The following is a 22,384-nucleotide window of genomic DNA, read 5'->3' as shown; positions in this document are numbered from 1 at the left end:
GTGTAACATACAGTGATAATACACACTGTAATTAATTCTTTTTCTAGAAATGAAACGCTGTTTTTAATTACTAATATACCAAATTTATCAGGATTAGATATGTGACAGCATTAAAACAAAGGAGGGCTTCTTGCTCCAGTTTTTATTTGTGACAACAACAACAAAAAACTTTCATATCAATCAACAAAATTTTTGCTTGCTCTAGGATATGGCTAATTTTAAAAATGTGTTAGCGTAATTTAGCTAGATAACAGGGAAGTCATAGAATGATTGTAATCCAATATGACACTGTGTTGAACAATATTAGCTATTACTGATGTCACATATTACACCAAGGTTTCAAACAGCCTACTATGTCTTTCATACACCTATGACTATCAATTACCACTACTAAGTTGTATTTTGGCTAATGGCAGATGTAGCAAATATAAGATTATTAAACATTGCAGGCTAAAAAGGCACTACTACTACTATAAAAGAAGTTAAAATATCTAGTTAAGTAGATTCAGTATCCATAATAAAAGTTACATTAAATTATACATATTTTACATTTTATGCTGAGAGAGCATTAACTAATTGTTACTTACCTCGGCAAAATACATGTGTTTTATCACAGCATTTTTCAGTTCAACAAGCTTCACGTTAGACTTATTTTGGTCAGTTTCTTGTGCAGGCAGGAAATGGTTCATTTGGGTAACTTCAATATTTTGCATTTCCTTCTGTGCAGAGCAAAAAAAACACATTATGTTTAAACTTATAATGATGCTGTAAAACACCTTTTATGTCCTGAAATCTTTCCATACATTATATTGTAAATACATGTGTGCACATGCATGCTTATTCAATTTTTCAAGGGTCTACAGCATGTGGCAAATAAACATCTGTGGAAATAGAACACTGAATTTGCAGGCAGCTATAGCATGAGAACTACCAATATAAGTTTTCCCAGTTATTTTCCTAATTGACTTTAACTCTGTCCCAATCTCTGTTGTTGAAACAAGAGCTGTGTTAAGACATAACAGATTCTCTTTTTGGACTTTTCAAAAACAAAAAGCAAAGCCCACACCTTTTCAATTAGTTGAAAATGTAGTAAGTTTTTTTTTTAATACAGGTTTTCATCAGTTTGACTATGATCATTATGGCCACTACAATGAAATCCTTTCAGTTCTTGCCTTTAAGGGTGCACTAAGCTAGTAATTTAAAATTTAGAAGTGTTTTTTTATCTACACAGACTAACACTAAAATATCTTTGTTTTAGGCTGCATTGAGTTTACATGACAAGGTTTTGGTAGAGGGGGTAGGAGAGCTGCAGGTGTGGCCACTGTGAGTACAGACAGACCAGAAGCTGCCCCATTTTAGAGAAGAGCCAGTTTCAGACAGCTTCAAAAGGAGCTCTCTGCTGGCCGAAACTGAGCCCCCAGATACAGTGTATTTAAGAAACAGTAAAGACACTTGCAGAAGCTGCAAGAGTGAGAAATGAGTGAGAAGCAGCCCTGCAGTCCCCAAGGTCAGTGCAGAAGGAGGGCAGGAGGTGCTTCAGGTATAGAGCAGAAGTTCCCCTGTGGCCTGTGGAGGAGCCCCCAGTTGAGCAGTCCATTCCTGAAGGCTTGAACAAAGGGCAGGGCCCACAGTGGAGCAGCTCGTGAAGGAGCATTCCCGTGAGTGGTGTGAGGAAGAAGCAGCAGCAGAGATGACACGTTAGAACTGGCCACAACCCCCATGCTGCTCCTGGAGGAGCAGAAGACAGAAGAGTGGGGAATGAAGATGAACATGGGAAGAAGAGTTGAGTGGGGTGAAGGTGTTTTTCATATTGTTCTCTGTTTCTCACTATTCAACTCTGATATTAATTAGTAATAAATAAGTCTTTCCCAAATCAAGTCTGCTTGTGACAGGAATTGGCGTGTCAAGTACTTTTGGTAACTTGAAAACGGCTCTAAATAGTTTTTGGTGAGCCAAAGATGAATGTGAACTCAAGCCCTGCTTTAATGCATTAACTAGTCTTTACTTTTAGTGCCACTCTCTGCATATTAGTTTCAACATGTTTCTAAAAATACTTATATTCAGATAATTTATAGTGCCATCTTGGTAAAATTTTGTTTAAGTATGAGGATAGCTCCCTAAAATCATGCATGTGGCTTTTACACCTTGAACCAGTAAAAATGACAGCTTATAGTTTCAAATCATTTATGACACTCCCACAAAGTGTTTTAACAGCAGAGTTACGAGGTTGATATTATAGGAATAGATATCGAAATACAAAGACGAAGCAAAGTGTTAGTTCAAAAAAATCAAGAGAGAACAGTCTGAAAGCCTATGACTACACGCAGTTTCACTTTTAAAAATGAATATAATGCGTTTTTGCTTAATTCAGGATCTGATTTGGGTACTAAACCATAGGACGCGTGTGTGTATGGGAAAAAGAAGTAGCAGTCAAATAGCAGGACTACAGATTTACAAAATTGGAACTTTCGAAGTCCTAATGAAATGTGTACCAAGTACTTCTAGAAGCAAGAGAAAAGAGCATGTTCATAACATTTTTTGATAAAGCCTAATGCATGTTAACAGGTGTTGTGCCTATGTTTTACTCTTGTCCTTTTAAAAGACAGAGTCTTGGCAGTTTTCTGACTTCTTTAGATGCATTTAAATAGAAACTGGTGCTCTCGTGCCCTCTGAAGTGAGTTACTTTAGTGAAATCTAGAAAAAAGGATGTTTGTAAGTTAATGAATTGGTTAAGATGGAACACTTATCACACCTGGGATGAATTCAGGGTTCATGGAGATCAGTAAAAGCTGAGATAGTCATAAATACTTGACTCTCATTCCTCTATTAAACATAAATTTCCCTAAACAAGTTTCATTAAGAGAGTATGCACTAGACCAAGATCCCACGCTGATGTGTGTTTTAATCAGCATGTTAACACTAAGATCTTTCAACTCCTTTTTTGCCCTTTTGTAACACCTTTATCAATCATTAAAACGAGGAGAGCAAAACACTTTGAACTGAAGAATTTAAAAGATTTCCAGAAGAAGCAGATACTGCCTAATAAACCCACTGTTAGCTCTACAAGTTTGCAAAGGCAGCATTTTTTATTTAGCAGTTGATTAAAATCATCCCTCAATCTGAGGAACTACAAGTCTAAAGGAATTCTTTTGAGTCCTTCAAGTAATTCCAGGATAAAATACTAAGAAGTTTTATATAGTGTATCTGACTCTCCTGCTTGGTAAACTCTATCTCCTGAGAGATTCAAATGTATGACACCCCTTGTTGCATCTTAAGTGTGACCTAAATAATGAAGGACTCAATTTTTTCACCTGAAAAAACAGAAGAGGTAGAAATTGGAATTTTGAGAGTACACAATTTCATAAACACATTCTATGAAAAACAAGGGAGTTTTTTCTGTTCTTGCTTGTGCACACTATTTTTTATATTTCACCTTTTATTTTTATTAAATAATAAATGTTTTCGCCAAAATAAGTGCTTTCCCCAGAATCTCAAGGCTTTCTGCCAGTATTTAGGATATATAGCAATTTGCACAACTTTTTTTTTGCATCTGCACAAGCTCTTAGCCAGTCCACCAGGATATCGTTCTCTACCCAAGTTGATGAACAACTGGATACACCTTATATCAAATATATTCCCATAATGAATTTTTCACAGTTGACTGGAGTGAGTTTCCTTTTCTTTTTTTTTTTTTAGCATAAAGTACTGTTGATTTGTCCGAATTGAAGTGTATCACTGAACAGATACTTCTATAAGACCCAATATCCAAATTAGGTAAAGCTTTGACCAGACTGAGACACAGCCATACTGTTTATACAGTTAAAAGTAGAATTAGAGAGTTAAATCCCTCTCTATTCTACTCTTTCTACACAGTTTTGGTGAAAGTACACAGGATATGAAGCTGCAAAAGCTAAAGAAGCAGTTACATTTTCATTTGGTGAATTTTAATCACCCACTTTCATATCTAAATTTCAAATCAAATAAATCTGTCCACTTCTGCCATAGACACTGTTGAAAAAACAGTAATTCAGTAGTCCTTCACTAATGACAAGCAATGGTAAATTGATCCTTTGCAAAGTTTCTTTAAAATCTGAAATCTGGTCTTTCTGTAGCCATTGTTAGTCTTCTACTCAATTATTATGAAGTTAACAGACGATGTTGACACCACTGCTACTTTCATCAGTCTCTGAATTGTGCATGCCTCAGTTAAGAAATAATCCCTGGACTTAAATGCTCCAAACTGGAGGGGAAAAAAAGAGACTCATGTTCCAGAATGGAAAGAATGACTACTGTAAAGACTGTGGGTCATGGCCTCAAACCATACAGGATCACTTATCAATATGGTCTGTAAAAAAAACATATCGGTCATGGTAAACAAAGGACTATGAATCATGAGGTATCCCTCTCTCTCTCTCTGTGGACACAGTAAAGAAAAAAAAAAATCTAGTTCTAGTGAGTTCTGCACGTGCAAGAAAAAAAAGTCACTGAACAGTGGCATGTCCACTCATAGTTCAGATGAAAAGGAATGACAGAATTATGCTGTTTTTCTTGCTTTATTTTGTCTTTTCACAACTGTGATTTTAACTCATTCTGACCTAATTTTGGAGCTGAATGTCAAACCTCACACTCCCAACAATCTGATGTTGCACTGGATGCTTCACCTGGCTCTGTTATTCCAACAAAACACTGTCTCTCTGGAAAGATGACTTCAGTATGGCTTCTCCCTTCAAACGAAGTACCTCAGCTTATAGCTAGGTCTTCATGTCTTAGTGGATCTGCTGGTGTACTGTCTCATATTCTAGTAAAATTAGCAGAAGAAAACTTTTATGGGGACTTTTGAAAATCCTGTTCTATTGACCAAGAAATATAGAGCTGTGTATTCTCAAGAATGTAGGACTTTAGACTAGTAAAAGAGAAAGGAAGTTTTCTCATGACTGGCAACAGGTTTTCTCATACAGAAAATGGCAAAACTGAATTTATCATTGCACATGTGAAGATATGATTTGAATCATTAGTATTTTCTGAAACGCAGACAATTATATGGTTCCCCTACTACTGATTCCATAGATGAGGCTGCCATAAATGTATACTGTTGGTATACAAGACATGCTTAACAAATCCTCTTGGCATGCTACTCTGTTCTCATATGCTTCCTTACAGAATCCTTTAGTTTAAATTGATTTTATTTAACTTTCTCTGTCCTCAAGTGTGGAAAGATCTCTGTAGTAATGGGGAGTTAATGCTCAGACAGCAGTTCATACACCTATTTTAGGAATGATAATTCTTGCAGCATCAGTCTCAGTACATTGATTGAAAAGGGAATATAGGTGAGAAACTTACGTAAGATTCCTAGTGCAGGAATAGTTTGAGTGAGTTTCCTCTGCCCAATATAGAGTCCCCTCAGAGAATTTGTATGGCAACCACCAATTCTTCCCAGCCATGAAGGACTATGAGCAAACTTATTTCTGAGTTAAGAATCTGAATCTTTTTACCAGACTGTAATGTCATGAATAGAAAGGTAGAATAATTGAGGTTAGTTGAGAAAAGAGGTAACTAAATTGATTATGAAGCATGAGGATACCATCAAAATATATTTTAATGGCATATGCTAAACCCAGAAAAAAAAAACATCTACACATATATATAGACAGACAGATAAACACACAGATCATAGAATCATAGAATCGCAAGGGTTGAAAATGACCTCCAAGATCAACTGGTCCAACCATGATATACACACACACTTGAAATTGTGACCAAAATAAAGAGAATAAAAATTAGTATTTTTCTTGGTAATTTATGAATAACTTTCTAAACTGTTTATTTGATGGTCAGCTATACTGAAACTTTCTCCTGAAGTCTAATTCCTTTTTTCACTATTAATAGCACAAAGCAGGAGCCGAGAAGGAACATACAGAGCAAGAAGAAGATGTATGCTTCTTTGGTGCCACTTCTACTGGTTTGAATCAAAACACTGCTTTGAGAAAGACAATTTTTCTGTTACAGAATCACAGACTGGTTACAGTTGGAGGTACCTCTGGAGATCATCTGGTTCAACTCCTTGCTCAAGCAAGGGCACCCACAGCAGGGTGGCTTTTGACAGGCCCAGGTGGCTTTTGAAGATCTCCAAGGAGGACACTCCACCACCTCCCTGGTCAACTTGTGCCACTGTGCTGTGCAGGTGACAGAGCAGAAGTGCTTCCTGGTGTTTGGGGGGAACCTCCTGTGCTCCAGTTTGTGCCCACTGCCTCTTGTCCTGGCACTGGGCACCACTGAAAAGAACCTGGCTCCATCCTCTTTGTACACCCCCTGCTCCTGGTACTTATACACGTTGAAGAGATCTCCCGTAAACCTTCTCTTCTCTAGGATAAACAGTCTCAGTACAAGAAAGCTGTATTACTTCTAATCAAAGTTCAAAATATTCAGGGTGATCGTATCCATCTCTATTATTAATGCTGCATCATACACAGTAATCAGTAAGCCTGACATAATTTGTTAACAACAAAAATGAAAAATTAATTTTATGTATGTTTTTTAAATTTACTTACCTCCAAAAGGTAATCTCCTATATATTGCAAAGGGTAGCACTGATCTTCAGAGAAGCATTTTTCATTTTGCGTATGAAAAAATTTATTATGGACGAATATATGAGTAATATCACTCCCCATATTTTGGGATGAACATATGGTTGCCTTTCCAGCTTGCAGAACTCTAAACAAACATATTTGGAAATATTTATTTACTGTGTTATATTCATACTGCTAAAAGTTACGTTAACGTTCACAAACTACAGGTAAGAGAGCGCAGACATATGACATTGCCCAGCCTTCATTAGGAGGATAAAAGGGTGCTTAATAGCCTTGAGAAAAGGAAGGAACACACTTAGCAAGACTGGCCTTTATGAACTGCAGACAGGTATTTGGTGATGCAGCTTGCAGCCCCGCTCCATGATCAACCAGACAAATTTCACTCCTTTCTTGCCTCTGCATCTGTGGTACACCCAGATCTGAGAAGTACTCCTAACTAACCGGAATTTCAACAGAGTAGGACAGTATGTTCTCCTGCAAGGAATTTACACTGATGGATAGCTCTGAAATAAAGTCAGGGGCTGCTTGCTTTTACTGTTTTAGACAAAAATTTTACTTTTAATACTCTGGTTATGATACAATGCATGCTTTAACCACGGAACCCAAATGTGTAGGGAGGAAAAACAAAAAGTAGTCTCAGAATTCTCACAGTTGAGTTTTTCTTTTCCTTTGTTTTTGTTACAGTATATATTAATTGTTACAGTACAAATCAGGTCTTCAGAACTACAAGAAACTGTTGCCTACGTGTGACCAAAAAAAAAGTAAGAAGAAAAAGGTCAAAGTGCAGCCCAGATCCTTTAAGCCATAGCTCACCACTGGCTCAGGTCACCCAACCAAATGAAATGATTCTGGCTACCATTTGTATGTAATATACACAAACTAAAGCAGTACTCTGAACAAGCAAAAATCTCCGTACCTTGTCTCATGAAGAATGTTTCTGTTTACTTAAGATACTAACATATAATAATGCATATTATATTTAACACTATACTAAAAGAAATCTAAAAAGGCAGTGATGTCAAAGATTAAAAGAATTGCAAAATGTAGGAAAGTATGTTAATGAAAATGATTCAGAGTTCGAAGAGCCAGCAGTTGTTATGGACCAAATTAACTGGGATGGAAGAAGAAAGATGTGTTCAACCATACCGTAAGTGTTCTGTTGCTCATTATTTAAACTTTAAGACATATCCTCCTACCTTATAACAGACATCATTCGTTTATCACCTTCCTTAACAGCGAGGATAACTTTCCATCTGTGGAAGGCCCCTGGTGCACTAGACTGTGTCAGTTCTTTGCGCCATCTTTTAGGTGCAGATTGCATTTGAGGTGAATAATGGGTGTCTTTTTCAATTTTATATCCCCATTCGTACGTTGTTTCATCAAGCCATCTGCCACTTTCGGCACTATTAATTATGTACTCCTTAGTTAGTATCCACTTTCCTAAAAAGCAAATGAACTGTCAACCACAAAAGATTTTTTTGTGCAGACAAATGGCAATCAGCTGAAGATCTACTATAAAATTAACTTCAACCTTTCTTGTGCAAATAAAAGCTGGAATTATAAGTACCATTTTAAAAACTTCTTCCTACTACAAGAGTTCTCATCTTCACAGTTTAAAAATGAGAAACCTCACAATACCACTGAAAATGATCATTTTGTTTTCTTTTAATGATCAAGTACCTTTTTACCCTTCCCAGATAAATCATGTGACTCTCTCCTCAAAAATCTGCAAATGGAAGTCTCCAGCTTCCCAGATTTTGTTTTTTACAACTTGCAAAGAATCTTGCTTAACCCTCTGTTTTCAAGAGCAGTTGAAACTTTTAAAAATGTACCTAAAGAGATATGAGGTGCATTTGGTGTACTTGTATGTAATAATGCTGTCAAAGCACATTTGCTAGTTGTCTTCTTTCGTTTGATTTTTGCTTTTGCTAAGGGCTTAATTTAGTGAACTGAGGCAATATTTTACCTCCGGTAATTAAAAAGATGGATGAAGTTTTTAGCATGTGAGCTGTTTCTTTTATATATTCTTGGTATTACTTACATTGCAAGTACAGTGAATACCAATGTGAAGGGGATTTGGTTTTAGACTTTTGTCTTTCCCCTTTCTTTTTTTCACAACCTTTTCCTCTCCTCCTCTGGCTCCACCTCCTCTGCCTCTCCTCTTTCATCTTCTGCATGTACGCTTCTGATACTGTAAGTAATGATCTTTCCCTTTTTTTCCCTCTGTCTCTCTCTTCTTACAGGTTCAGGTCAAGAGCTGTGGTTAGTACCCTGCTCCTGTATTGAAACACTACCTACTGTAAGATACTGTAAGAGAAATTGACTTGAATTGTGTGAACCTAATTGGCTTCACAGAACAGCAGGGTTGACTGGCAAAATGTCTCAGTGCAGGAGCACAAATGGTATTTCTATATAACCTAGTGTAGGTACCAGTAGACTTCTGATGAAATAGGTGTGTTGTACACAACTTGTATGTTAGAAAAATCACTTTCATTTTGAAGTTTCCATCTCAAAATATCTGTCAGCTAGTGAGTCCATGAAGACTGGCATTCACTTCTATTGAGTTCTAAATGCGTTTAAGTATGATCTCTTGTACTTAGGAAAAAATGCATTAGAAATGAACATACTCCGTCTGCCACCAAGGGCAATGATTATGCAAAAACGGTGCCTTTTTCAAAATTAAGTTCTAGATGGTTTTGGGGAAGGTTTGAAAACACAGAAATACAAGAGTTTTGCATTGCCTTGTGGACAGTATGTATATTGTTTCCACTCAGTTCAAAAGAAATATATGCAGTTGTTTTAAATCTCCAAAAGTAAAATAAATAAATAAAATTTGATATCTAAAGTACCTAGGATTTAAAATGAAATACTACACCACAAATATGATTCTAAATATATCCATATATTAATATCGTTTCTCTCATGGCACCTTTCATTGTACTTCCTTTTTGATATGAGTTTGATCAGAATTTTTAGATCCATTCAAGTAATCATTAATGCATATACTGAAATTCTAGCAGTGACAGATGATTGAAAATACCTGCTAATGTGAGTCTAAAATAAGATCACTAATTTTACAGGTATACCCACAATTAAATTTATCTATTTCTGTCTGTAATCTCTTAAATTCAAGATTCAAGATCCATCCCAAAACTTGCTTCAAACATTTGTTATAACACAGTACGGGGAAAAATAAGGCATCATATTTAAATAGTTAATTGATGAGGACAGCAACATCTTGTAACTCTACAATATTTTCTAAACTCATTATACAATGATCACAGGTAATTTCTCTTAAAACTAATCTTAAAATACGTAAATACGTAATTCTTGTTCTAAAAGCATTTTAGCTGCTCCAGTACAGAATTCTAGCATCCAAACTTAGGTGAGAGAAGAACAAGAGGAAAGACCAGAGGCTCACTTCGTAAAATGTCATTGGCAATAGCCTGGAATTTTGTCATGCTGCATAAACAGAAACTTAGAAACAGTGATCCTTAACAACGACTGTTACAGCAAATTTGGTGTCAAAAACCAGCTCACTAACTACAGGTGTCCATACTCTATCCAATCCCTCTTCAAGTGAGCCATACATAAGCACCTGTATCATTTGGATATGACCTCCCGATACAACTGATATATACCAAAAGTTTTTGTTTAGAAACAAATGCATATCAAATGAAAGAAGATGGCAGGAATATCCCTTAGGCGCTTACCAAAGCAAAAAAGAAGTAAATCTAAACTTGAACACAGTACTTTGACAAAAATCAAGGATATTTGAACAAGCAGAAGGTGGTTTTGTAAGACAGTCCATTCATGAAATTAAAACGGTTAACTAGAAGCCTTCAAGGGCTCCTTTCTAGGTCTGTTAAGATTCTTTGAAATTTTACAGCAAATTCACTCACCTGCAGCACAGGCAGCTAAGAACTTTTCACTCTTGCAAAGCTTTTTCGCTATAAGATGTGTACAATTTCTGTATTTCTAATAAAAACACAAACAAAATACACAGCGTTATCACTGAAAACATTTTAACTTTCTTGGCTACTTATACACAACTCTAAATTACTACAAAGTCCTTGGTTTTAAGAGTTGCACTTTTTTCTTTCCTGCTTTAAACAGTCACGTGTTTTAACGAACAGTACCTTATTATCAAAGAAAACACAGTCCAGTTTGAACAGCAACTCAACTAGTGCTTTCTTCTCTCTTTTTCTAAACCCAGTTAATTGGATTCTCCGTTTCAGGCCACCGCTCGCCATCTGTGAAAAGAAAAACAAGCGAAAAGGAAACACAAAACACATTATGAAACGCTGCCTGGCAGATTTCCGAGGAAAAAAAAAAAAAAAAAAAGAACAGAACAGAACAGAAAAGAAAAGAAAAAAAGGTGGGGAAACACAACGCCAGGAGCCTCGTTACCCGGCGGCCACCCACCGCCCGGAGAGCACCACACAGCCCGCCGCCACCGCAGCCCCGAGCACCCCCGGCACGGCAGGGCCCCCACAGACAAGGGAAAGGCGAAGGAAAGGCGAAGAAAAGCCTCTTCTTCTTCCTCCCCCTCCTCCTCACAGGAGGCCCCTCGCGACTCCCGCCCGCGCCTCACGTACGCCTGGCGGGAGGGCTGCAGCCGCCATTTCGCGCCCCGCTCCTGGCCGGGCCCTGCCCCGGCCGCTCCCCGGCGCCGTGGCCGCCTCCTCCCGCTCCGCCTCCGGATGTGGCGGCGGGGCCGTTCCGGGCCGTTGTCACCGACGCTCGGCGGTCGCCTGGGGGTTGCGGGCGCGGAGTCGAGCGGGACTTGGGGGCGCCCGGCCGGGTAAGTGGTCCCGGTGGGGCTGCCCCCTGGCTGAGGAGCCCTCCCCGGGGCTCCCCGGGGCGCGGGTGAGGCCCGCGGCGGGCGGGCGGAGCGCGGCTGGGCGCTGCGCACTTCTACGGCTCCCCGGGCGGCGGCAGCGCCGCCACGATCCGAGGGAGGAGGAGATGATGATGATGGTGGTGGTGGTGGTGGTGGTCTTCTCTCGGGCCGAGTGTACCGCGAGGGATGGGGACAGCGGGGTCGTGAGGCGAAAGGGAGGGCTGGGAAACAAACCGGCGCCGCCTCGGAGGCTCGGACGTGCCTTTTGGCTCTGAAAATCACAACTTTTGTTGCTCAGCAGACAGCAGCAAGAGCAGACGAAGATCTCGTAGGGGCGTGAGGTGGCACCTTGCTTAGCAGAGGACACCGGCGGAGGAGCTGAGCAGACTGCGGTGTAGGTCCGGGCTGAAGTGCCCCCTACCTGGAGCAGTGCCCTAGGGATTGCCCATCCTATGGGGCCTTTTCTGCACCCACAGAAACTTCCCGGGTTCCACAGGGTGAAGGCTGACCCCCGGGGTGGCTGGGGACTGCTACAGATGGGTGTCAAGGACACTTATTTTGGATGAGAGGATTGCTGCCCTAGTGATCCAGTTGGCACCAATTCGCTATTATGGAATTTAGTGATTTTTTTTTTTTCATTACCAAGCTACCTAAAAATTAAAAAAAACGTTCAGACTGTACATCAACCATGCAATTTAGAAACTTAGAAATACTAGGATGACAGTTGTTTGTGAAACTTTGTTTTGGTCCCTTCCACATATGAGGAGTGACTTCACTTGATTCCTTGAGTCACCTTCACGCACAGAATGGATCACACACGATAAATAGTTTAGTGTTTTATAATGAATAAAATAGGCTTTGTAGGATACTTTATTTTTATGTCTACGGTTGGAAAATAGAAGGCATGTATCCTGAGTCAAGAACCTTGAGTTGCCTCCTTAGAGAACTGAATGCTACTCTCTGCCCATAAAATTCATATGTGATAGTGGACAAGTTGCTTTGTACTCATTGAGGTAGCTGTTCTCTTTTTCTTTTTCTTTTTCTTTTTCTTTTTCTTTTTCTTTTTCTTTTTCTTTTTCTTTTTCTTTTTCTTTTTGATATGTAAACTGAGATGTGTATGTCAAAACTCTCACAAATGTTATGTTTTTGTCACTACAGTTTAGGTCAACAGAAGGAACACTTTGAACTCATTAGTGCTCTAAAACATAAATATTCCAGTGGGAAAACACCACCGCCACCACCCCAAAGAAAAAGCACAACCACCATGAACACACAAAAGATTTTAGATTTAGACATCTAAAATGTGGCTGCATATTGGACACTTGGTTCTAATCCTGTCAGTTTCCCAGCTATCAACATGGAAAAATAGATCTGTCTGTCCTCATGAGTCTTCTGTTGCTTTTTATAAAGTATTCAGGTACTCCAGTGATTTAATGAACAAGATGGTGAGAAATTTATTTGGAATCCCAAGCAATGTTTTGATTTCATGCTTCACGTAAGACATGGAGCCACTCACTGAATAATTATCTAAAATGAAAAATGTTTATCCTGTCTGTAGGCTCTTTACTATAAAGTAACGCAAAAACTGTAACCACTTTTGAAGGAAAAGCAAAAGTAGATTTAGGTTGCTACTCTTACTGCTTACTGAAGTTTTTTCCTAACTTGTTTCCTTAACATTGCAGTTATATTTTTGTACTCCAGTATGGTGAAGCAACGATCAACTACCTCTGTCATTAGTTTTTATATAGTTGGCACTGAAAAGTCTTTTAACATCTACAAGGATATTCAGAATCAAATGGCTTTATTTATTGCTTGCATTACTTAATAGACAATGAAAATTAGTTGCACATTACATTTTCTGTTTTGTACCTATTTCACCTTTATACCGTCACTACTGAGTTGTCAGTGCTGTAAAGGAATTCATATTAATTCTCATAAGTGGAGTGCAGGAAATCCAAAATGTGCTTGTTTTGCAATACGTAATCTAAGGTTTAGACTACACTTAATTTATTGTCTATAAATATTATATTTATTTGATGGTCAAAAATTTCTCTAATTTAAAAACTGGAAAAGAAAGAAATACAACTGTTCATAAGAGTAATTAATTTGGGGTTTGTTTACTCTGGTAAAGCTGAAGTAAATAGTGTTTGGATTAATATATTTTAAAGCTAACAGTTGAATTATTATGATTATTAACAATTATTTAGTGCTGATTATTACTTAGCTAATAGTAACTAATAGTTTTATGCCACAGTGCTCTTAACAGACTAGAGAAGTCTTCAACGTGTAACACTAACTTTCAGCTCAGAATACTGTGACCTAACTACTAGTGAGGAAGTTACATGCTTATATGCTGTTATCTTTGAGAATTGTTTTTTTTCTTGTCTGTGGCATGTGAAATATATGTAATCAAAACTGAAACCTCAAACACTTAAATTACATTGCTATTGCAGTGTAGCTTTAACATGGTAAGAATATTTCTGTTACCTTCGTTTTGGTGATGTCTGCTAAGTTTGGGTTTCATTTATGCTCTCCATTTTTTTTTTGTAATAAGACTGTTTTCTTCTTCTTCTGTTCTTGCAGTGATCTCATTACAGTAAATATTTTTCATCTCATTATGATTTTTTTTTCTAATTTACAAGAGAGGAGATGAGTTCTCAAAAAACTATGGGTAGTTTAATTGGAACATTTTCCAGCACCTCTCAGTTTCTTTGTGCTAGCAAAGATGGTTTACTTCTGCAGTATTATACACTATATTTAATCTGTTGGTCTCTGTGTTTGAAATAGATATCTACATTTCATGATTTACATGGCTACACAGTCTACTTCACTTAAAAGATTTCCTTTGCTCTTTCACAGAAAGGATTTACTTGCAGTATTTCAGGCACCCATCTCTTCAGACTTTCTCTCTGCTTCTTTTTAATTTTATTTCCTAGAGACACAAAAAGAAAAAAAAAAAAAGAGAGGGAAATTTATTTTTCAATCCACTCTTCTAACTTTCTGCCCAAAACTTTTTTTTTTTTTTTTTTGTGGCAGCTTAGGGCTTGGGATCCTTTTTGTCTCACATTAGCCTTTTGACTTTCTATGTGGAAAATGATAACTGATTTCTTGCAGTAACGGTGATTGGGATACAAATCACACACAGACACACAGAATTGTAGGGGTTGGAAGGGACCTCGAAAGATCATCGGGTCCAAACCCCTGCCAAAGCAGGTTCCTTAGAGCAGGCTGCCCAGGTAGGCATCCAGACGGGCCTTGAATGTCTCCAGAGAAGGAGACCCCACAACCTCCCTGGGCAGCCTGTTCCAGTGCTCCGTCACCCTCACCGTGAAGAAGTTCTTTCATATGTTGGTGCAGAACTTCCTGTGCTCCATCTTGTGGCCATTGCCCCTTGTCCTGTCCCACAAACCACTGAAAAGAGGTTGGCCAAATCCCTCCGTCTCCCACACTTCAGGTATTTATAAACATAAATAAGATCCTCCCTCAGTCTTCTTTTCTCCAGGCTGAACAGACCCAGGTCTCTCAGCCTTTCCTCATAGGGCAGATGCTTCAGGCCCCATGTCATCTTTGTGGCCCTCCGCTGGCCTCTTTCCAGGAGATCCCTGTCTTTTTTGTACCGGGGAGCCCAGAACTGGACACAGTACTCCAGGTGAGGCCTGACCAGGGCAGAGTAGAGGGGGAGGATCACCTCCCTTGACCTGCTGGCCACGCTCCTTTTAATGCATGCCAGGATCCCATTGGACCTCTAGGCCACAAATCATGCATTCATGCATAGGTATCTTTTTCTGTTGTGAAGTGTGATCTGGCAGATTATCTTATCATTATGATTACAATTATCATTATGATTATAATTATCTTATCATTATGATTATTAAGATTATATCTTATCATACTTTTCGTTATGTACGTGTGGTGGTTTCACACTGATGGCTAGCTGAGCTTCACAACGTCACTCTCTCATCCTTCCTCCTCTGAAGGACAGGGGGAGAAGATACGATGAAAAAATAGCTCATGGGTTGAGATTAGGACAGGGAGATGGCTCACCAACTAGAGTCATGGGGCTCTCCGTGGGCCGCAGCCTCCTCCAGGCCACATCCACCTGCTCCACCTGGGGCTCCTCCATGGGCTGCAGGGGAACTGCTGCTGTGTGCCTCGATCAGCTTATGCCCTCCTGCAGCACTGACCTGGGGGGCTGCAGGGCTGCTTCTCGCTCAGTTCTCACTGCTCACGGAGGCTGCCCGTGCAGCCCCCCCACTACCTAAACCTTGCCATGTAAACCAAATACAGTACATAAAATATTTTCCATCATATGAAAAGCTTTACTGCTTGAATGATTAACAACTGCACACTTTAAAACAGGATTTCTTAGAGGTATTTTTTTCTGTTGCCTCAACTCTGTCTAAGATTTCATCTGCTAATCTTTGACGTTGGCTCTCTCTGCTTGTGTACATACATGTATATACTCATCTAAGCAGTATCATTGGACAAAACAAAAGTCAAAATGGGTGAATTTTGGCCAAATGTTTAGTAATCACAGCTTTTTAAATGCAACCAGAAGCTACACTGAAAAGTCTATCATAAAAACTAAAACAGTATGAAGTGTCTCCACACTGCCTTCATGTGGAGAAAAATCTTGTTTTGTGCCCTCTTCTAAATCCATTTTCTAAGTCTATCCTTAGTATGAAGCACTCACTGGCTTTGTCCTAATGGTGAAGGAAAAAAAATATTTTTTTTTTCCTAGAGTTATAAAGGATTACTAGAATTAAAAGTAATATGAACATAATATAAACCTACAGACGCTAGAATATTTTCTTATTGATAATAGTTCTTCTGTAAATGTACTTAAAGTTTCTTTCATGTGCTGGTGAATATAGGAATGGCATAATGCGCATTGTGAAAATTGTTGCTTTTCTTCAAGCTGTACTGTAAACTCAGTTATCAAAAGTTTGTATTTATATGCAAAATCAACTTTTATGGTCTTTTCAGGAGGCATCATTTGTGTTTCTTTCATGTAACCATTTTACTTACGCAAATCATTTCTTTTATTCTGATTATTGTAAGCTCAGCCTATCTTACGTCTTTGCATTCATCTACCCCTTCTGCCAGTTCACATCCCATTAATGTGTGTCACTGAATCAAAGCTGAGGGACAAATGTAGATAGGACATCACAAAGTTCCACAACTTGTTCAGTAACTCTTCTGTATATGATGCTAAGCTATACGCTTTGTATTTGGTCACTTATTATGGAATTAGTGAAATGCACTTCATTAGTGCACTTCAATCATTCATGACTTGGAGTAGGGTTTTTTTTGATTGTTTTAAAATAGAGATGGTGGGATGGTTTGGTTTTGCATTTAATACTTTTGTACTACACAAAATTTGAATTTCTTTTCATTGCCTTACGTTAGCTAGTCCATTGCTGCTTGGACCTTTTTTCTTAATCAGTATACCAGTCTTCTGCCCTGACCTACATCCACCATTCCTGCCTGGCATACTTAATCGACCTACTTCCCCCACTGACCTTCTAATATTTTCACCTGTGTCGGAGATCTGTTCTGAAATGGTCAGCAACTTTTTGTTCATTGAGGTCCTTTCACCATTTTTCTTTTGAGAATCTGCATAATCCCATTCAGATCATATGTGTTGAATTGTGTGTGTTTTAAAGTATTTTTTTTGTCTTTGGTGTATTATTCTTTCCTAAGTAACTCCTGTCAGAATGGCGAGTGTGTAATGGTAGCTGTAATTATATTTTTTTCATAGTAATTGCATGTTTTTAAAAAGCAGTGTATATACTCAGAATGTTCAGATATGAAAAATGGCTTCTTTTCTGCAATAAAAACAGAACAAAACAGATTATCAGATTATAAGACAAAACAGTCTTATCAGGCTTTTGGAAGGCATGCAACGGCATCGTTGATGCCCTGGCTCAATGTTATTAGAAAAGCAATTTAGGCATGTGGGGTAACGTGTACTTTATACCTTCTCTGCTGTTTGCTCTACTTGAGGTGAGCACAGGGGGTATGCAAAAGATGTAGATGTCTGTGAATGAAAGAAGAAAAGAAGAATACTAAAAAGAAGTTAGGTAAAAATATGACATGAATTATAATAGGGAAGACAATGAAGGTACAACAGGAAGAAGGCTAATATCAAAACAACCTCCAGTTTGTTAGCACTGTAGCTATACATTTCATCAATGTGTAACTGGAAGATCATATAATATGGTGAAATGCAAATATCAGACATATATTTGGAACTGAAAGTAATTCCCGCCCCCGGTGAGGTTTAAAGAGTATTGTAGAGTTTCTTTCTAATGGCTTAGTTGCCCTGTAAGTTAATCTGAGAGCATTGTCATCAGGAGATATTGCTGATAACTGTTGTATTTCTTACAGCTTTATTTGTCATCCATCCCTAAGAAATCCAAGGCACTGACAAAGGGAAGCTTCCTCAGTGTATCTTTAGTGTCTTAAGAATGCTGTAGTAAATTAATGTGTTCATTGGTGGTTTTTTATTTTATCAGCAATCATTGTCTATTAGACTTAAGAAGCAGACAGCATTTGCCAAAAAATCGATCCAAAACGAACTGTCAGTATGTTGGAAATAAGTACGTTGTATTACTGTAAAAACCTATTGCCATAAGAAAGGGCGTATCTTTTCAGGTAGGCTTTGAGTGTTTGGTAGTCAGGCTCATTTCAATGCAAAATATGCTGAACATCTATCTTTTTTTTTTTTTCACTGTTTTTTGTGAAGAATTCATTTGGAGGAACAAGAAGTTTTGGTTAATGGCTGACTGTTTGCCATCACGCTTGTGGACTTGGAAGTGAAAAGTGGAGTGTTGTTATTGAGAAGATTACTGTTTGATTCTATGAGCCTTTGGTGTACCCAGAAACAAGACATAAGTCTTTGTCCCGTCCAGAGATACTGCTCTATGTTGTGAGTGACATGTACACTTATCTAAAGAGTCAACAATATCCTGTTGTGATCTGTAGTCTCAGGAGCTTTTTGAAAATTGGAGAGGTCCTCCAAATCGCTTCCTGAAAATAATCTAAGGATTGCAGAAAAGGCAGCTAGACCTTTCGCAGAGGGAGTGCTTTGACAGTCCCTTATGCACAGAATAAAAGACTTCCTTTGAAGCAATGACATAGATAAGGTCTCCTCCTCTTTTCTTCCACTTTCTCAGTGAAGCAATGACATTTATTAGTGCAGAAGATTTTTGCTTTTAGTGGTTTCTCCCATCCGGAGTGCCAGTATTGACAGAAGGGCACTGAGGTTAGCATCATCCCTTGCAACATGATTGCTCATAAAAATCATCATTAAGGGCTGAAGTACCAGCAGAACTGAAATCACGGGCTGGGAACAGACTGTCTTTTCAAGAAATGTTGGGGGGCACGAAAGCTTCCTTTGGGAATGTGTTATGAGCTCTTCTGTATAAGCATAACTCTTTAAGGATGGTACCCCTGCTGCTGCTGCTTCTCCTCCTTTCCTGCCTCCCCATTCCCAGCAACATCCTCAAAGATCTATCAGGCAGTTACACTGCCAGATGAGAATGGAAGTTAGATATCCAAAGTCCTAATTCCAAGGTGTTAAGAGGTAAACAGAAGCCTCCTTCTGCAGAATCTGAGAAATGACTTCACAAGAAAAGTTGCTAGTAGCAACAGTCAATAGAATATGGATCTTTTGTGTAATGAGAATGTTGTAAGTGAAATGATTTTGAATTCAGCTCACTAAGGGATTCTGGGGGCCAGTGGCCTTTGAGATGCCTCTCCCTGAGTGGAGATACCACTGTACGTATGTGCGTCTGCAGCTAACTCTTCCCATGTTTCAGTGGGGGGAACACTTCACCAAATATGACTGTTCCCCTCACGGGATGGTAAAGTTGGTGTGGTAGGAGAGGAAACAAAATTAAAAAAGAGCAGCATGAGGAATAATGGGGAGACCGGTTACGAGAAGTGCATATGTAGCATATTGGACGTACATGATCCAAGTCTTCTGAGGTAAATGGTAAATGCTGATTGAAATGTGGTGAATTAATCTGTCATCTTCTAGTTTAAACTTTTGGAGTTGCTTGCAGAAACTGATTTGCTGCAATTCATGGAGGCATAAAATAGGCCTAGGTAAATTATATTTAGAAGTGTTTCCATATTTAACGTATTCATATGCCAGATTTCTCTAAGCAAAATGTACATCTCTTAAATGTTCAGGGTACATCTTATATTGGAATGAAATTGTCTTTGAAAGAGACAATATGGAATTAATCTGAGACACCGTATCTAGTTAAAAATGCGTATGCGTACATATGTCTATATAAAAATATATAGGATGATATTATGGGCCGTGTATGGGCTTTTCTTGAACAAAGCAAAATTCTTTACTAATCCATCCAACTCATTAGAAAGTATTTGTTCAGTACTGACATACTGAAGTATGATTATATATTCCATGCAAATTTTCCTATAAATATTTTTTGAATGTGTAGTATTAGGCCACTTTATAAGTAAGGAACTAAAAGAAAAGTTATTTACAAAAAGAATCTTTCCTTTCCTTTCCTTTCCTTTCCTTTCCTTTCCTTTCCTTTCCTTTCCGTTCCGTTCCGTTCCGTTCCGTTCCGTTTCCCTGTATACAAAGTACTTTCGAATCTTTCTAAATACGTGATTAGTGGAATTTAACCATAACCATAGTCTAGATAGTCTTCAAAAGCATTCTTTTTTACTTTTATCGATTTGTTGAAGCTCCTGCACTGTGTTTTGGGTTCTGAAGTCCACATTGATGGAAGAGTTTCATTTTTTCTGGGATGAGGAGAAAAATGCCCATGTTTCATAGGCACTGATATTCTAAAATGGAGTTTGATCATTTTTTGACTGATTATATGTTTTATCTGTTGGAAAGCTTTTCAAGGATTTCTCCACTCTGATGGGCCACTCTTCAAATCTGAGCTTAAATTTATTGAAACTCTTCTGTAGCCTCTGGTTCTTGTAGCAGTATTGGTCTTTTCCTCAAAGTCTGAGTAATATGGTTAATAATTCTCCCCTTTAGAACTAAGTGTGTCAGCTAGCTGTCAGCTCTGCGATGTGCCTGATCTCCTACTCTCTTGCAGGGTTCAATTCAATATCAAATTCAAGTCATCTGAATGGCAATGCCAAAGACTGCCAGAATGTTACTCTGTTCTACTTTGTAATTTCCTCTTCATTTTTAAATTTTATGTTTGATAACACAGAATCTCTTTATACATTGTCGCTTAATTTTATTTCTCATTAGTTAATATAGGTGAAATAATCAGTGTGAATGTTTCTGCTTACAATTTTAGTTATAGCAAATACGCTTATTTAACTTGTCCAAACATGTTGAAGGTATTGAATTTTAAGGCAAAAACATTCACAGTCTGAAAAGGGAACACTGACAAGTTCAGTCAAAAGGGGAAAGAAGAATAATTTATAGAAAGAACTGTAGATAATGATGCCAACCAGTTGTTTTAAAGTGCATCTACCTCACCTTTAATGAATTAGATTTGTCAACAGCATATGTTTTATGCACCACTTCTAATGAAGTGGCATACCAGCACTACAGTGTACTTTGAGGTTTATTCCATCAAAGCTTTTTGCTGTCGTAAAGTAGACCTTTTTAAATAATAGATACTAAAAACTACATTTAAATAACATTAAGGTTGTGACACAAACACCAAATGACAAACTTCAGGCAATTCAAAGGTAGGGCTGACAACTTGTCATTAACTTGCATTGTTGCTTTTTAAAAAAGAAGCACGATTGCATGATTTAAGGATTGAATGTCAGACTAACTTTATATTTCTTGGCTTTTGTGGGCTGGAGTTACAACCTTGCTGTCATTTTTCATACATTTTTTTGCATAGCCTCTGCTTTCAGAAAAGTAATAAAAGCAGTGCAGAAAGTACAGGCTTTGTTGGCTTTGTTGTTCATTTAAAACACAGATCTGAAAGTATTGGTCCAAGAATAGGGGCTATCTGTCAGACTTTTGAGCAGTTCTTTCGAACTTCCTTCCTCTTTGCTGATTCTTCTACAGAACTCCTGGGAAGTGGTTACAGGAGCTATAGTACTGGGGTGCTGTGCTAAAACCCCTGCAAATGTCAATAGATTCCAATCTCTTCCCACCTAAAGAAGCAGTTTGAAACAAACAAATAAACAAAAAGAGTACTGAATGAAGTAAGAATTTAATACATGTTGAAAGCCTTGAAAATAGATTCTTTTAATTGCTTGAAATATTGTAAAACAAAAACAGGTGAACAGGATATTTCCTTTTATTTCCTACATATGTTTTCCCATTTTGTTGCTGTTAAGCAAAATGGAACTTTATATTTTGGCATGCCTATGTAAACAAGATCCTTTCTATTCCTCTGTAGAGATGATTTCTCAAGGTCTGTGAATCAACTTCATGTTCAACTATGATACTTATTGTAGTTTTGTTGATAAGGTCCACACTGCTGCCAAGTGGGCAGCATCTCACTGCAGTCCCCTATGCCGTGCCACCATCACAGCTGCCTGGTAACTGGGGTTTGCAGGTAGTAAGGGGGTGATACAGAAGTATCAGGTAAGGTAAGTATATTGTAAGGTATTTTTGCTGAGCTAGCTTTTAGCTACCTTATTTCATTCATTGCATTAGTATTCACAAACACTAGCAAAAGCAGCAGCCAATCTGTAGTTCGTATAATACAATATTCACTTCAGACTTCCATCTTTTTTGTATTTGTTATCTAAATTGATTTTTCTCTGAGTCGGTGACCACAGGATAGATTATTCTCAATGAAGCCTTTCTGTGAAGTTCAGAAACAATGACTGAGCTATGTGGTCCTTACCTAAACATTTCTAATACTTGCCATGTGTTATTTTGTTTCATTCTGTGGCTTTCTAGTTTCCCATTTGGCACAGATCTTCTCTTTATTGCTTTTCTGCTTTTGGAATAACAAAATGAAGTACTAGGCTAATG

The 22,384-nt window shown here is 38.1% G+C and overlaps 1 protein-coding gene across 9 annotated transcripts in view; it reads left to right on the top strand.

Annotated features, from left to right (window-relative positions):
- Window positions 1-7,784: 7,784 nt before the first annotated feature.
- Window positions 7,785-22,384, top strand: part of KIAA0825 (KIAA0825 ortholog) — a 260,619-nt gene continuing 246,019 nt past the window's right edge. For 5 of the 9 annotated variants that reach the window (XM_040540323.1, XM_040540325.1, XM_040540322.1 and 2 more), the window contains exons 1-4: window positions 7,785-8,026; window positions 10,489-10,565; window positions 10,727-10,840; window positions 11,186-11,391. In XM_040540323.1, coding sequence (XP_040396257.1) covers window positions 8,000-8,026; window positions 10,489-10,565; window positions 10,727-10,840; window positions 11,186-11,391 — 424 coding nt within the window. In that variant the 5' untranslated portion in view covers window positions 7,785-7,999. Of the gene's footprint in view, window positions 8,027-10,488; window positions 10,566-10,726; window positions 10,841-11,185; window positions 11,392-11,728; window positions 11,829-22,384 lie in introns of those variants that run through there. The other 4 variants (XM_040540327.1, XM_040540328.1, XM_040540329.1 and 1 more) reach the window with 4 other exon arrangements.

The sequence above is a fragment of the Cygnus olor genome, chromosome Z (genome assembly GCF_009769625.2).
Source record: "Cygnus olor isolate bCygOlo1 chromosome Z, bCygOlo1.pri.v2, whole genome shotgun sequence".
Lineage (NCBI taxonomy): Eukaryota > Metazoa > Chordata > Aves > Anseriformes > Anatidae > Cygnus > Cygnus olor.
The sequence above is the reverse complement of the archived record's forward strand: the minus strand, read 5'-3'. Positions and strand labels throughout refer to the sequence as shown.